The sequence below is a fragment of the Pelodiscus sinensis genome, chromosome 3 (genome assembly GCF_052426305.1).
Source record: "Pelodiscus sinensis isolate ZL-2025 chromosome 3, ASM5242630v1, whole genome shotgun sequence".
NCBI classification, from domain to species: domain Eukaryota; kingdom Metazoa; phylum Chordata; order Testudines; family Trionychidae; genus Pelodiscus; species Pelodiscus sinensis.
In genome coordinates this window covers 134,654,981-134,668,783 of record NC_143054.1, presented here as the reverse complement: position 1 = coordinate 134,668,783, position 13,803 = coordinate 134,654,981, and the positions used below count along the sequence as shown (strand labels likewise).

Below are 13,803 nucleotides of genomic sequence, written 5' to 3'. Positions count from 1 at the left end.
AAATTTAAAAAAGTTTGTCTATACTCACAGGTAATTTTAAAGGGAAGTGCTTTGGCATAGAGTGGTGTTTTCTTAAGTAAAAGACATTAAACATGACACACTGGTTAATATTCAATAGGTCTGTGTAAAACTTGCTTCCTGATCAAATGATTTATATTATATGAAGTTATTACAGCCCTGAAATGCAAATAAATCTAAACCCCTTTCAGAGTACACTAGAAAGGATTGACTACTTTGGACCAAGAGCAGTCTATTAAATAATGCACTTTAAAAAGAATAAAGGCTTGATTCTATCAAGTACTAAGCATCCTCATCACTGACACTAATGGCCCAATATAGGGTAGCACTATCTACAAAGAGAAACCCTGAATTACAGGAAAGTTTCAATAATATGCTAAACAATAGTATATACAGGGGTTTCTAATATAGAATAGTGAGTTTTAAAACACCAATTTAACAATATATGGTGCACATTTCAAACTAACAAACTACTGCTGGGTCAATTTAACTCATTACTGTGACTAATCAAGGCAAGCAGGTACCTCTCTGCCAACTATTAAACTACAATTAGTACAGGTTACTGCAAAGGAGTACTTTAACTGGAAGATCTGGACTCTTAAGATAAAGGCTTTGTGTATGCTAGAAAGTTTGGCACTGTGTAGATAGCACACAATTATGAAATAAATTATTTCAAAATTGACTTGAAATAAGCTATACAAATTGCATAGTTCAAATTATGTACCTTATTTCGAGCTAAGAGTGTAGTGTGGCTGCACCCTGGGAGAATTGTGTGTCAGCACCTCCATGGAGGAGAGTAGCTAATGTGCTCCCAGCACTATAGTCAGGTTTATACTGGAACTTTGCAGTACTGTAAATTGTTGAGAGAGGTGCTTTTTCACACACCGAGGCAGAAAGTTGCAGTGGAGACTTAGCCAAAGAACCCTGAACATAACCGTACAAAAGAGTAGCAAATAGACTTCTTGAAGACTTACTAGCAAATTACTATTTCAAACTTAAATCAAGAACATCCCACCTTTATCTAGCCTCTATTTAAAAGTGTCTATTAAGGGACTTCATTAGCTAACATCACTGGTAGAAATTGCCGGTTATTCTGCATATGTTTCACAGAGATAAAAGGGATCTTTTCATTATTCATTTTGTTTCAGCCAACCAGATTAATATTCCTTTTATTAAAATAATTAATAGGAATAATTTTTCACATGAAATAACATGAAGCTGCATAGAGACTAAACTGCATTTAATGTTATTATTTATAAAGGTCTTGTTTAGATATGGGGAAACAATTATAGCCTGGATTATTTCTCTTTCAATGTAAAATACAAAATCTCCAGTCATTTTAGCAGAGCTATACACCATTGGTCTAAACAATTCTGAAACTTTATTAATCCTCAGCAATGACATTAATCTTTTTATTCCCCCCCAAAAAAGACAAGAAGTTAGAGACCAAGCAGCCATCCCTGATTCGTATATAAATGTACACAATGTTTAGATATATACACAATCCTAACATTTGATAGGGCCTTCTTTAACAGACTGAGTAGTTTGAGTCCAGTAGCAAAACAACAGGTAGGTTATCAGTTTTGTTCTCATTCTGTGCTTGCTTTTGCACTTCCAATTCCATTTTAAGATGCCACAGGTTGCATTTGATCATTAGGTTGCTCTTCAATAAGCTAAGAATGGCTTCCTTGGCTTTTATTTTGTTTACTTTCTGGATCAAAATCACTACTTTCATATAAAATCTTGTTTCTCATCCCTTCTTGAATAATTCTTTGCTGAATCCTTAGTTTTGCATGATTGTATCTGCAATAGACCCTTAAAGGGAAAAAAAATGAGAATATCAGGTTATAGCTGTTCAACTAGTTATGTATGAACCATAAAATTCTATACATCATTAACTGGACATTTTACAACATTTATGTAAACATTAGCACAGCTGCTAATTCTGTAAGGCATGGGCTCTATAGCCACTTTGTACTAGGAATTCCCACATGTAAGCAGGTACATATAACATTTATCCTAAACATATAATCCATTTCTACTTTTAAAGATCTAAATTTGGTCCTGATCCTGCAAAATAGTTACATACATGTATAGTTTTAAACACGTGACCAGTCCTCGCTGATTTCAATTTGACTACTTTTGAACCTGAAGATAAATACATCTTTCAACAGTTCACAGGATCACTCAGGGTGTAACACTGCACCCTTAGCTCGAAATAAGCTATGCAATTTGAGGTATGCAAGTTGCGTAGCTTATAGTTCATTTCTAAACAGCTTATTTAGTAATTTTGTACTGTCTACACAGTGCCAAATTTTGAAATAAACCACTATGCTGAAACATCCCTTAGTTCTTTGTGGAACAAGGTTGGCAGGGATGTCAGAATAGCGAGCCCAATATATTTAAAAAACCCAGCTTGCTTAGAAGTCTCAGAATAGCTATTACAGGATACTGGAAGTATCCCGAAATAGCACCACAGTGTAGACATACCCTAAGTTACAATTTTAATTGAAAGACTCAACAGTGGGAGGAAAAGGAGACACGAAGAAGGAAGAGAACAAGAGGACTGCACGGTCTTTTGGGCGAATAGCCACACGTAGCACAGTGCTCTTTTAATATTTTATTTACAATTAAATTTAAGTCTGATAGCTTAAGATTAATGAAGATTCTTTCCAAAATAAGTTTTGGGAATGGATTTATAGGAGAGGAAGGAAGCATGGCTAAGAGCCATGAAGACTTCCAAGATCAGTATGAAAGGTCACAGAGGATAGCACAAGAATACATGTATAAATTTGCAGCACTGATCTGTCATAATTCAAAGAACATTTTATATACCAGCATCCTAAGGTTGTCAAAACAAAACCTCCCATTCCAAAGTGAAAAGATCTTCTAACTCTACCTGAAAAAGAAGGGGAAAAAATAGATAATGAAAACTATTGTCCATCTTTTTTTTTCCTCAACTAGCAAAACAAAAATCAAACATATAAATTAATCTCTCTTTTTGAAGAAATGCAAAAAAACACCACACACACTTACTGGTAGCTAAAAAGTGTCCAAGGCCTGCAACTAGAGAACCCAAAGAACCATAGAGTACTGACTCTCGTGCACAGGGAATATTTTGGACATCAAGGATTCCTAGGAGCTTAAAGGACTAGAATTAAAACAAAAACAAAGTATTTAAAAATACATTAGAGTTGCATTCTCCATCCCTCTTTCTGATTTTTGGACAAAAAAGTGGTCTATAAATTCAGTCATTAGTACAACGTAGTTAATTTGCTTTTGGCTTTATTTTAAATATCCCATGAGACTCATTTCCAGCTATATTTGTTTGCATAAATAATGCACTGTCAAATATGAGGTTACAAAAGTAGACAGAGCCAAATTCATCCCAAATCTATCCAGTTATCTATCCCTGACATTCAGTAGCAGTCAGTGGAATTTGTCCCACTTTGTAATTCAATTATATGAAGTAAATGCATGTTACCAGTAATTTTCATTCATTATAAGCATTAATCAATTCCATCTAAAACCATACTGGGACTAATTCAGTGATTATACATTTGCTAACGAGTTCCACTTTCATTTAAGTTCTAGATAAATAAATGTACATATAGAGCCTCCAATCTCAGCAGTACCACAAGACATACTTGATTCCCTTTTTGTGTTTGTATGCATGAAAGGGCACAAGCACACATACAAACAAACTCGTATCTTTCAGATTTTCAGAGCTGTCTCCCATCACAACTAAAATGTGTTCAGAATGAAAAAGTATTTTTTGAGATTAAGACTTACAACGGCACAATTCTGAAATGTTTGTGTCCTGCCTTTCCAACAAAGTCACATTACCCCACAAAATTTGAGACATAGGTAGATGCTGGACACTGGCTAAATCAAGAGTAAGTATTCATGGGGGGGGATTATTTTTTTTAACCATTATTCAAAAGCTAGACATGAACATTTCAATAAAACACCGGTGGAAAAAACATGGTGAATATTCTTGTCATGCTCAACCCCCACCCCCAGGCTAATTTTCATCTTACCCTTAAATAACTTAGTAAAAGATGTGAGATGTTTGTGGCAGTATTGGAAACAGAACCCCAATTTATAAGTTTCTCGATTAATTGACCTAGGTCTACGTACCAGGCCATACAGGCTCACACAAACTGCTTTATATCTCTTTACTTGGCCAACCACAAAAATAAGGATATTATTTATCCACTTTATGAAGTTATTTGAGATGTACAAATTTAAAATCTGTTTTTCTGAGGCATTATCTTAAGCACTGAAATTTTGGATGACTTAGCAAGGAGGGCTTTAAGAACTTGTAGATTAAGCATTATATGTTTAGTCAGCAGGCCAGGATTCTAAACCTGAACCTGACTAATTTATTGAATTGTTTAAAGCATATTTTATCTGCATCTGTCTTGTAGTTCATATATAGCACAACATACCGTGACTAAATTATAGAGAGAGCATGTATATCTTTATCAGGCAGGCATTGCAGGAGACTGGGCAGCACTACTCAGAATACTTTAACAGAATAATTTGAAGTTATAAAAATCTATACACCTTCATTTATACTCACAAAAATAGTAGGTCTTCCACAAGACCTCTCCCCCCCCATTTAAAACATATGTTCTAAAAGAAGTGCAGAATTTCAAGAGCACAATTATCTTTACTCTGATCAGAAATACAATGATAATTGACAAAGGAATTAAACACAATCTTTTATTGGGGAAAAAAGGTTATATACCCTAGGATTACTAAGGGAATTGAGCACCTATTACCCTTGGATCCCTTTGAAAATTCGAACAACAAACATTATTGAATACTGATCAGCCTCATATGCTGGTCCATAATTAGCAATAACATTATCAAAAGAAAAAATGTTTATTATTTTAGATTTATAAAAGAATCCACACACATTTCTAGGTCATCTGCACTGAAAATAGTTAACGGATAGTATTTCTTACTTAATAGTATTTTTCCAAAAAAATCTATTTAAATGCTAATGTGTGTGTGTATATATATATATATATATCAAAAGGCCTAAAAAATTCATGGTTGTAAAGGTTATTGTTGTGTTGAAATCTACATTTCTTGCTTATAAGTATGTCCTTGTCCATTATGAAGGCACATTTCTGTATTTATTAATTCGGTTGCTTTTAAATCCTTATATATTGTATATGTTATGATCAATGGTTACTGTCACCCAGTATCTTTAATTTGTTTTTCATTAGCAATGGTACCGTTCTTGGACCATTGGTGACACTCCATTGTAGCTTTCCTCTCTCAATCACCCTCCTAACTCCTGACCACTAGCCATCTTTCTAGCCTCAGGTGCAGCCAAGCCCCCTTTGATAGGGCGGACTGGACTCACCTACTCTGATCCTGGAGACCTGCGCCTAGACTAACCATAGAAACCAGTTACCCTGTGACAAGGTGGTACAAAAGATGCTATACAGGTTGAACATCTCTAGTCCGGCAACATCTGTGATCTGCCATGATTTTATGTCCCCTTACCAAGAATGTGGCCAAGTTTCCTGCGGTCCCAGAAAGTTTGTTTACGGCCATCAGTCCTGGCTCTGTTCTGTGCTATTATTTAGCTCTAATCTGCCCCTAAACATTTTTAAGAACCCAGTAAGCAGTAGAGAAGCATCAGTAATGCTGCTAGACAATATTGATCTCCTGTGGTTTGACAAATTCTCTGGCTCAGCACCAGTCAGGTACTATTATATTACTTGTGAGAGACTTAATTTACATTCTTATGAATCCTTATGACTAGTAGTAGCCTGTAAATCTATGAGATTAGAATTTGTACACACGTTTAGAAGCCCTATCAAAATCTTTTTGCAGAAAGATTAAATACATGAATGTAAATTGATTTAGGACCAAATCCATTCAACAACTGAGATGAGTAAGGGCCAAGAGTTATGTATTCTCAGTAGGAATATTTTCAGCAGTTTATGTGGAAAAAGTCATTTGAGCTGCTGTTTGAAAAGAAGGCATCCTGTATGTACTGCATGATGCATACCTCTAAAATAGTATTTCAACTGTTGTTATACTGAAAAATTGTTTACAACTCCAAACAATACCAGAAAGTATGGATATTATGAAAGGTGATCTATTTGTCAAAAAAGTTATGAAGAGACAAGCCCATACGTAATGTTTACATGACAGAATGCTCCATGGCAAAATCTTGTTTCATTATTCATAAACTTCCCTAGTTATGTTTAGTATCTTACTCCACAAACAGTTCCACTAAAATCAGTAGGCCTACTAAGAGAACAGTATTATATGAAGTACTGAACATCTCAAGTTTCCACTGATGTTAAGGGGAGCTGGAAGAAGGGTGGATTTGATTTAAATCATGATTTAAGTCATTAGTTAGGAAGACTATTTAACCATGGTTTTCTACATACAAGTGCATTCTTGGTGGTTGTTATAACCTTAATACATATTGTTCACAACTCAGAGAGGTCAGTTTCATTTGTAGAAGTACACACTATACGTTTTAAACAGTAATTTTTTTGAAAACTTTTCAGATTAGTTTTACAGCTATATTTGAATATTAATGATTGTTTGGTTATTTCATTTACAGAAGGTAACTGAAGAAGATATTTATGAAGTCTTTGGGAGATGAACTATCTCCAATTCAACAGGCTAATCATTAATGTTTGGTGGATTTTCTTACCATGCTGTATTAAGAGGAGACCATCACCAGACAGACATTTAAATTGTTTTATTTAACTAAATATGTAATATTCCAGTATGCATTCTGGATTTTTTCTTCAACAAACATAATTTAACAAAACACGCATATCAATTTGTGAATTTAGTTAAACATTCAAGTTTTTTTTTAAAAATCGGGTTCATTTTTTAAAATAGTTAACTAAAACAGTTAAATGCAATTAAAAAATTATACAAAAATTAAATAGACTGTCAGCCAGATCACAAGAAACTTAAAATATTGGCTTCTGCAGCTAACTCAGTCTTCACCTTTGTTTTCCTGTTTGTTCGTAGTTCGGGGAGAGGGAAGGGGCGCGCACAAACAAGTTTTCCTGCTTTTTCAGGTCCCAAGTGATTTTTCAATTTGGATGAAGTAATCCAAAGGAAGAAAATATTCTTTCTACACCAGAAGAAGCAGGTACTGCTGTTAAGTGAAATTATCACTTCAACAGTTTCTGAATTCAAGTGCTTAAGTGACTTATACCAGGTCACTGGTATGACTTTCTTTAAAACATCAGCTAAAGTATTTCTTGAATGGTTCATTCTCAGATCTAAATATTATTATAGTTGGGCATTATGGAAAGATGATTGCTGGATGCCCATGTCATAGCCAACTCCACTTCTCCAGCAGTTAAGGTTTGATCCTGGTACCTAGTATTGAGAATATTTGCAAGAAAGTGAGCTGGAGATAGTGCTTGACCCATTCATTTTTTTAATACTTGTAATTTAACAGTCATTGCATATTTTTCTTTTTAAGATCTCACTCAGTTCCTTCCAAATTTCAACAGCATCAGCAATAAAATAGCTATTTCCCTGCATTTTGCTCAAGGCAACAGAAATAAGCTTCAGGGTACTCAGCATGTGTTCAACATTGCTCTTAAGCTCAATATTGAGAACTTTGTGACAGTGTCATCTGTTTTTTCATGGATTTGTTCACGAACTGTCATCAGATTAGGCCAGTTCTTGATATAGTGCTCAAAACAATCCACTAATTAGTTCTATCACACCTTGTGAGAGAGTTCACTTGGTTCCTCCCACTTTTTTTAGAGCAGCTGCTGCAAAATGGTTGTTATGGAAGTATTTTGCCATTTCAACATTAGCTTTTATTTCGGGAACACTGAATCCTTTGGCTAAGAGGTGCATCAAATGAGCACTGCAATCACATTATTAGCTTGGGACTCTCCTCACTCTTCTAGATGTCTTCTCATATTGGATACATTTGCAGCATTGTCTGTGACCAAGCTGTGTATTAGGCATTTTAATTTTTTTTAACCCCACTGTCTGTTACAGCCTTTACTGCTACATCTTGTGACCATTCCGCAGTGTGTACATTTCCTGATGTATCAATTGTTTCTATGGAAGACATTCCCTTCTCCTGTTGTCACACAAGCACATACAACAGGATCATTGTGGACATTCCTCCTCCCATCAAGAGTCAGATTAAAATCTTTTACCCTTTAGACTTTTTGCATTTGGCTCAATCTCTCTTTTATAAAACTTTATTCAGCAATTTGCCTGCAACATCTGCTGTCGGGTGGACTGTATCCTGGTCTTAATGGCTGAACCATGTTAATGAAACATAGGTTCTCTATCATATAGAAAGGAGTTTATTGCATTAACAAAATGGACATTTTCCCCCATCACTTACCTCTTTTTGTAATCTGGTTAGAACAAACTATCTATGGTTGTTTCTGGGATGATGAGATTGTTTTCTTTTTTGCTACAAGTGATATTTCTTTGTTGCACTGTTTGCATTTCACATGCATGTCTGTCTTACCCACAGGTAGAGGAACTTTATTAAAATATTCCTAAATGGGGTCTTTTTTACAGCCTGCTGCCATTATAGGTTTTACCTTCTTGCAAGACACCAGTATGGCAGATCTGGCATCAATGAACGCTACATTCAGAAACAACTCAAGACTTCTGGAATATGCTGCTCAGTTAGTTTCACTTTTGTTTCTACTGCTGCTCCCCTCCTCCTCACACTTCTCTCAGATTATTTTTCTTTGTTCAGATCTATTCCACTCCCAATAATCTTCTATTCTTTTTTAAACTTTGCATTTTTAGAGATGGACTCTGTGTACACATATTTGTAGAGGGCCAATTGGGTTGAGATCTGTTATTTCTCACCTCTATATATTATTTATTTAAAAACATTTTTTGTTGTTAAGCATGTTCTCTCTGGAGACACAAATCCACATTTTGAGAACTGCAAAACTAAGTATCTCTGATAGTATCTTCTAGACTGAGCACTGAGTCCCATTGAGTAGATAGAATGATTAACCTAAATAATCTATACAGAAGACTCTGAACCCCAATCTAGGATCTTCAGGTTGGTAAACTTTTAATTTCATACATTTTATTTATTGGGCCTCTAATCCATGCACTATTGGAACTCATTTACAAAAATGTTCTTAAACATTACAATATGTTGTCTCCTACTATAGAATTAATCTCTATTCCATGAGGAGATCGTTTTAATTAAGATACATTATAGCTCAAATATATCTTTAGATCGGATTTTTTTATAAAAGTGATTTTTGAGGAAAAAAGCAATTTAAATAAAAATAATTTTAAAAAATGTGTTGATTTTTATCCTTTTCTGGAAGTGGTCAACACTCCACAGGAGCATTCCACATATCACAGAATCAAGACATTCAATTTTAATGCAAAATTGTGTCATAGGGACATGCAACAGAAAAAGTAAAAACCTTTCAAATACACAAATTTCTTATACAAAACATTTTTACTGTACTTAGATATGTATGCAAGAAAAGTAAAGAATATGTCTAACAAGCTTTGTTTTAGCAGATATTTCTATTAGTAAAGAGAATGCATGTTAAATTAATAGGTTCACTTTCTACTGTAAATATTTTTAAACAGTCTGAAATATACTGTCCAGTAGTACTAGACACAAATTATAACAGAAAGGAAAAGGTTGGAAAAGAGTAACAGAAGAAACAAGCAACATTTTTAACATGTTACTTTTCCTTCCACTTTCATTCTGTAAGGCTTTAGTCATGTACAAACCTGTAGAATTCTCAAAATATCAGCATGAAAAATAATGGCCTTCAAAATTGTGGAAGAAAAGGTGAGACCACCATTTCTTTGCTTAAGTTAAAATAATAAACAAAAAGACAGGAAATGGTGATTTTTTTCCTTGTTAAAAAGACCTGAAAGGCTGACTTGGTTGGCAAACTTTTGAAGTTACCACAGTGAAGTGAAAAAAACAACTTTCAAAAGACTTACTAAATGGTCCCCTTAACAATTATTCTTAAATGCAGACACATCTTCATGAATGCTCACTTAGGTCCCAATTTTGCAAGCTGCTCTGCACCAGTGATGACCTGTGACTGACCAGAGTCTCAGGGACTTCAGAGAACCTAGCACAATCAGGGCCTTGGTCATGGGTGGTTCATGTAGTTGGGGGAGACAGGCTCCCCTCTCTCTGCTGAGCCCCCCCCATCCCCCACAGGGAGAGGAAGTAGTAGGGCAGCACACTCCAGCCTCCCCAGGGCACTAGGGAGGGAAAGAGATGCAGGGCAACATGCCAAGCACTCCCCAGAGCACCAGGAAGGGGAAGAGAAGTGAGGGGATGCATGCATGCAGCGCAGCTCCCCAAACCCCAGGGAAGGGAGGAGGTCACATGGCTCCAGCCTCCCTGGCCAGGAGCACAGGGAAGGCAAGCGTTGAGGGCAGCAACACTCCACCCTCAGAATGCCTACAATAGGCATTCTGGGGACAGAGAGTGGGCGTGGCTGTGTCTGGCAGTTTGGGAAGGCAAAGCTCCCCCCCCCCCCCCAACATACTGGACATCTATGGAAATGGTTGACAAGACCAGCAATTTTGGAGCATCTATAAACAATGCTTAAAAGAGGTCTGTGGCTTAGGTTAAAGTAACCATTGTCTGAAACTAGTCCTAAAGCAGAGAAAGGATTTTAAAAGCTTTTTCATAGTTGTGGTTCACACATTAAATTTCATAGACCATCTTCCCTCCCACTTTCAACTGTACTAACTGCCTCTCTTCCCAACTGTGATTGCATAACATTCCTGTGACAATTAAATCACCTGATTATGTAGAAAAGCTATATTTAGGAAAGCATCTATATTTTTAGCTATCTTTAGTACACTTCACCAACTGGATAGAATGATGAAAGCCAACACCGTATGACCTAACCACCCCTGTAGATCAGAAGTACTTCAGCAGAGGACAGATTGCAACTACTCTAACTTTAGGAGAGAGGTTCTTGTATAGTTAAAATTAACTGGAAGTAAAATTTAAGAGCATGTAAGAGGTTTCAGTTAAGTTGTATTTTTCTACACAACATTTTGGTAAACAATATGCTGCATATGTGCACACAATGGTGCCATCCATTAAAAAGGAGTAAAAAAGTTACAGGAATCTTCCACTCCTTTAAATTCCCATGAGTTTTCCTATTTACTTGTCAATGGTTGATGGCATCATGGCAATCATCAGGCTCCTCTGAATCTAGAAGAGCCCTGATTCACATTCCATGGAAAAACATGTAGGGAAGGGGATCTGGACATCTTAGTATCTCTCTCCCCCATCTCACTTGGATTAGCCCACAAAAGGACATGAGGAGTTTTGCCCCAAACAGAGCAGATTCAAGGGACTCCTTGGGATGGTCTGTGCCACATCAGTATCGTGAAGGTGGGCAGCTCCATTGGAGCCTTGGTACCAAGAACTTTTACCTTACAAATGAAGCCTCCAGAGCATGTTCTGTAGTAAAAAATAGTTAATACAGTAGAAATTACAAGATATATTAAATATATAAAATACCCTGGTCACCCAAAGATCCATGCCCAGATCTCAGGGAGCAGCTAATCAAAGCTAAGTGAACAGAAGACATTTACCTAGCACATACCTTCTTCAGCTTTTAGAATATTCACATATGAGCTGTATGCATAATAGATAGGTTTCAGAGGACTAGATATTATAGGTACGCATTATAAACACTGATTTCACTTGTACTTACAAATTGTTGGAATTTTTTTATGAACTGAAATGTACAGTTAAATATGAAAAATGCTGCTCAAAAACTGAAGTTTGATTTCAGAATATTTACTTTGGAAACTTTTGACGTGTTTTAACAGTTACAAAGCTTCAACTTTTGACTCTCAACATCAATTACATAAAAAAGCTGAAAGGACAAGTGGTCCTGTAATACCTTAGAGACTAACAAAATATAGATATATAAAATACCATGAGCTTTCATGGACAAACCCACTTCTTCAGATGATTGGCGCAAGAGGCACTCCCATTCATCAGAAAAAGTGGGCTCTGCCCACGAAAGCTCAAGATACTATCTACATTTTTTGTTTAGTCTCTAAGATGCTACAGGACCTTTTTTTTCCGGGGAGGGGGGCGAGTGTCAAGTCTCACACTAGCATGGCTACCCCTCTCATCAATTACCCCCCCCCCCCCCCAATCCCCTACAACTGTGAACTTAGGTACACAACGTTTCACTCTGAACCAGCGGCGAGTCAAGGCAGGGCTTTGGGAGCCCTGCAACCTTGAGGAGGCACCTGCCAGGGGCGGCGGGCCGGAAACAGCTGGGCAGCCCAAGGGCGAGCGGGAGGGGCGCGCTCCCTCCCCGCGCCTGCCTCCGGGATACACCCGCAGGGGTCCGGGCCGCACTCCCAGAGCGGCTCCCCTGCGGGGGCTGCAGCAAACCCCGCCCGGGGGAGGGGCCCGGCTGGGGGGGCAGGACACGCGGATCAATCACCCGCCGGGACCCGCCCCGGACACCGGGGGGGGGGGGTCAGTTCTCGGCCCCCGAGCCGAGCTCCCTTCCCGCCCAGCGAGCGCACGAGGCGAAGGTGCCGCTGTGACCCCGCTTTACCTTCTCCGAGCCGGGCTCGCCCTCCCCCGCCATGGCGCCGCTCACGGCCCCCCGCACGCTACCAGCGAGGCCGGGCCAGGCCTTGTCAAGCGCGAGAGAAAAGCGCCCGCGGGAGCCACTCTAGCCGCCCCGCCTCGTCTCTATGGTGCCCGAGATGAGCGCGCCGGCCGCCATTTTAGGTACAGCGCTGAGAGATTCCAGCAAAATCCTTTGTTCACTGAAATGGGTCACGGAGCAGCACGGGGGCGCGCACGTGCGCGCGCGCGCGCCTCGCTTTCCTGGCTCGGCGGCCGCGCGCGCGTTCTAGCTCAGTCTGTCACCCGTACACAGGGCGCGCGCGTCCCGAGGGCAGGGTGGGCCCGGGCCAGTGTCCCTGGGGAGACGTGACGAGATGAAAAACGGAGGGGTGGGGGGGGGAGTGAGCAGCCCTCCCCTCAGGCTGCGAGACAGGGCCAGGACCGGCCAGTGCTTTGTGTCACCTCCCAACAGGGGCAGCTCCACGTGTGGGGGGGGGGGGGCTGCCCCCCTGGAGAGGGAGTGCAGAGGCGCGGGGACAGTGCAGGTGCTGAGAGCCATTGACCCAAACTGCAGCCCCTGCAATGGAAACCACTTCAAGCCCCGGGGTCTTATAGCTCATCCCCCCCCCTCTAGTTCCAACAGCTGTGCGTGAGGGAAAGCAGAGCCTGCCCCTGTCCACATCTGTCCCTTTCAGCCTAATACGCCCATTGCAGGGGTGTCTAATCACCAGTCCCATCTCTAGCAGTTTTGGCATCCAAGTCAGCTAAATTGCATTCAATATAATTATGCTTAGCACTCCCTGTGATACATAACATGAAGCTTTAGGCCTTGCCCCAATTTAACAGCTAGATTAAATTCCTATTGCAAACAGGGCAACCAGAATTAAAGAGTGTTAAGACAGAAGCACTACAAACCAAACATGTAAACATGCTAAATATGCTGGGTGAGCAATGACTAAGTAGTGGAAGAGGGAAAGTGATGCATAACAGCATATAAATAACTGAATGATGTGCATGCTGTGGAAGGAGAGGGATTATTTAGGGTACTGTAGGAAACAACAGGAATAACAGGATAATAATGAAGAGAAAATGTACACTGAGAATCAAGAAAAACATCCTGATTGGGAGATTTACTAGAATAAATTGTTCATTTGATTTTTTTTTCAAGATGAGTG

The 13,803-nt window shown here is 38.8% G+C and overlaps 1 protein-coding gene across 1 annotated transcript; it reads right to left on the bottom strand.

Annotated features, from left to right (window-relative positions):
* Positions 1–1,241: 1,241 nt before the first annotated feature.
* COX20 (cytochrome c oxidase assembly factor COX20) lies at positions 1,242–12,784 on the bottom strand. Its single transcript, XM_075924894.2, has 4 exons — positions 12,612–12,784; positions 3,055–3,169; positions 2,854–2,917; positions 1,242–1,833 (listed from the first exon to the last, which is right to left on the bottom strand). Exons 1-4 carry the CDS (start codon positions 12,642–12,644, stop codon positions 1,692–1,694), a joined length of 354 nt encoding a protein of 117 aa, XP_075781009.1. The 5' UTR covers positions 12,645–12,784; the 3' UTR covers positions 1,242–1,691.
* Positions 12,785–13,803: the final 1,019 nt, after the last annotated feature.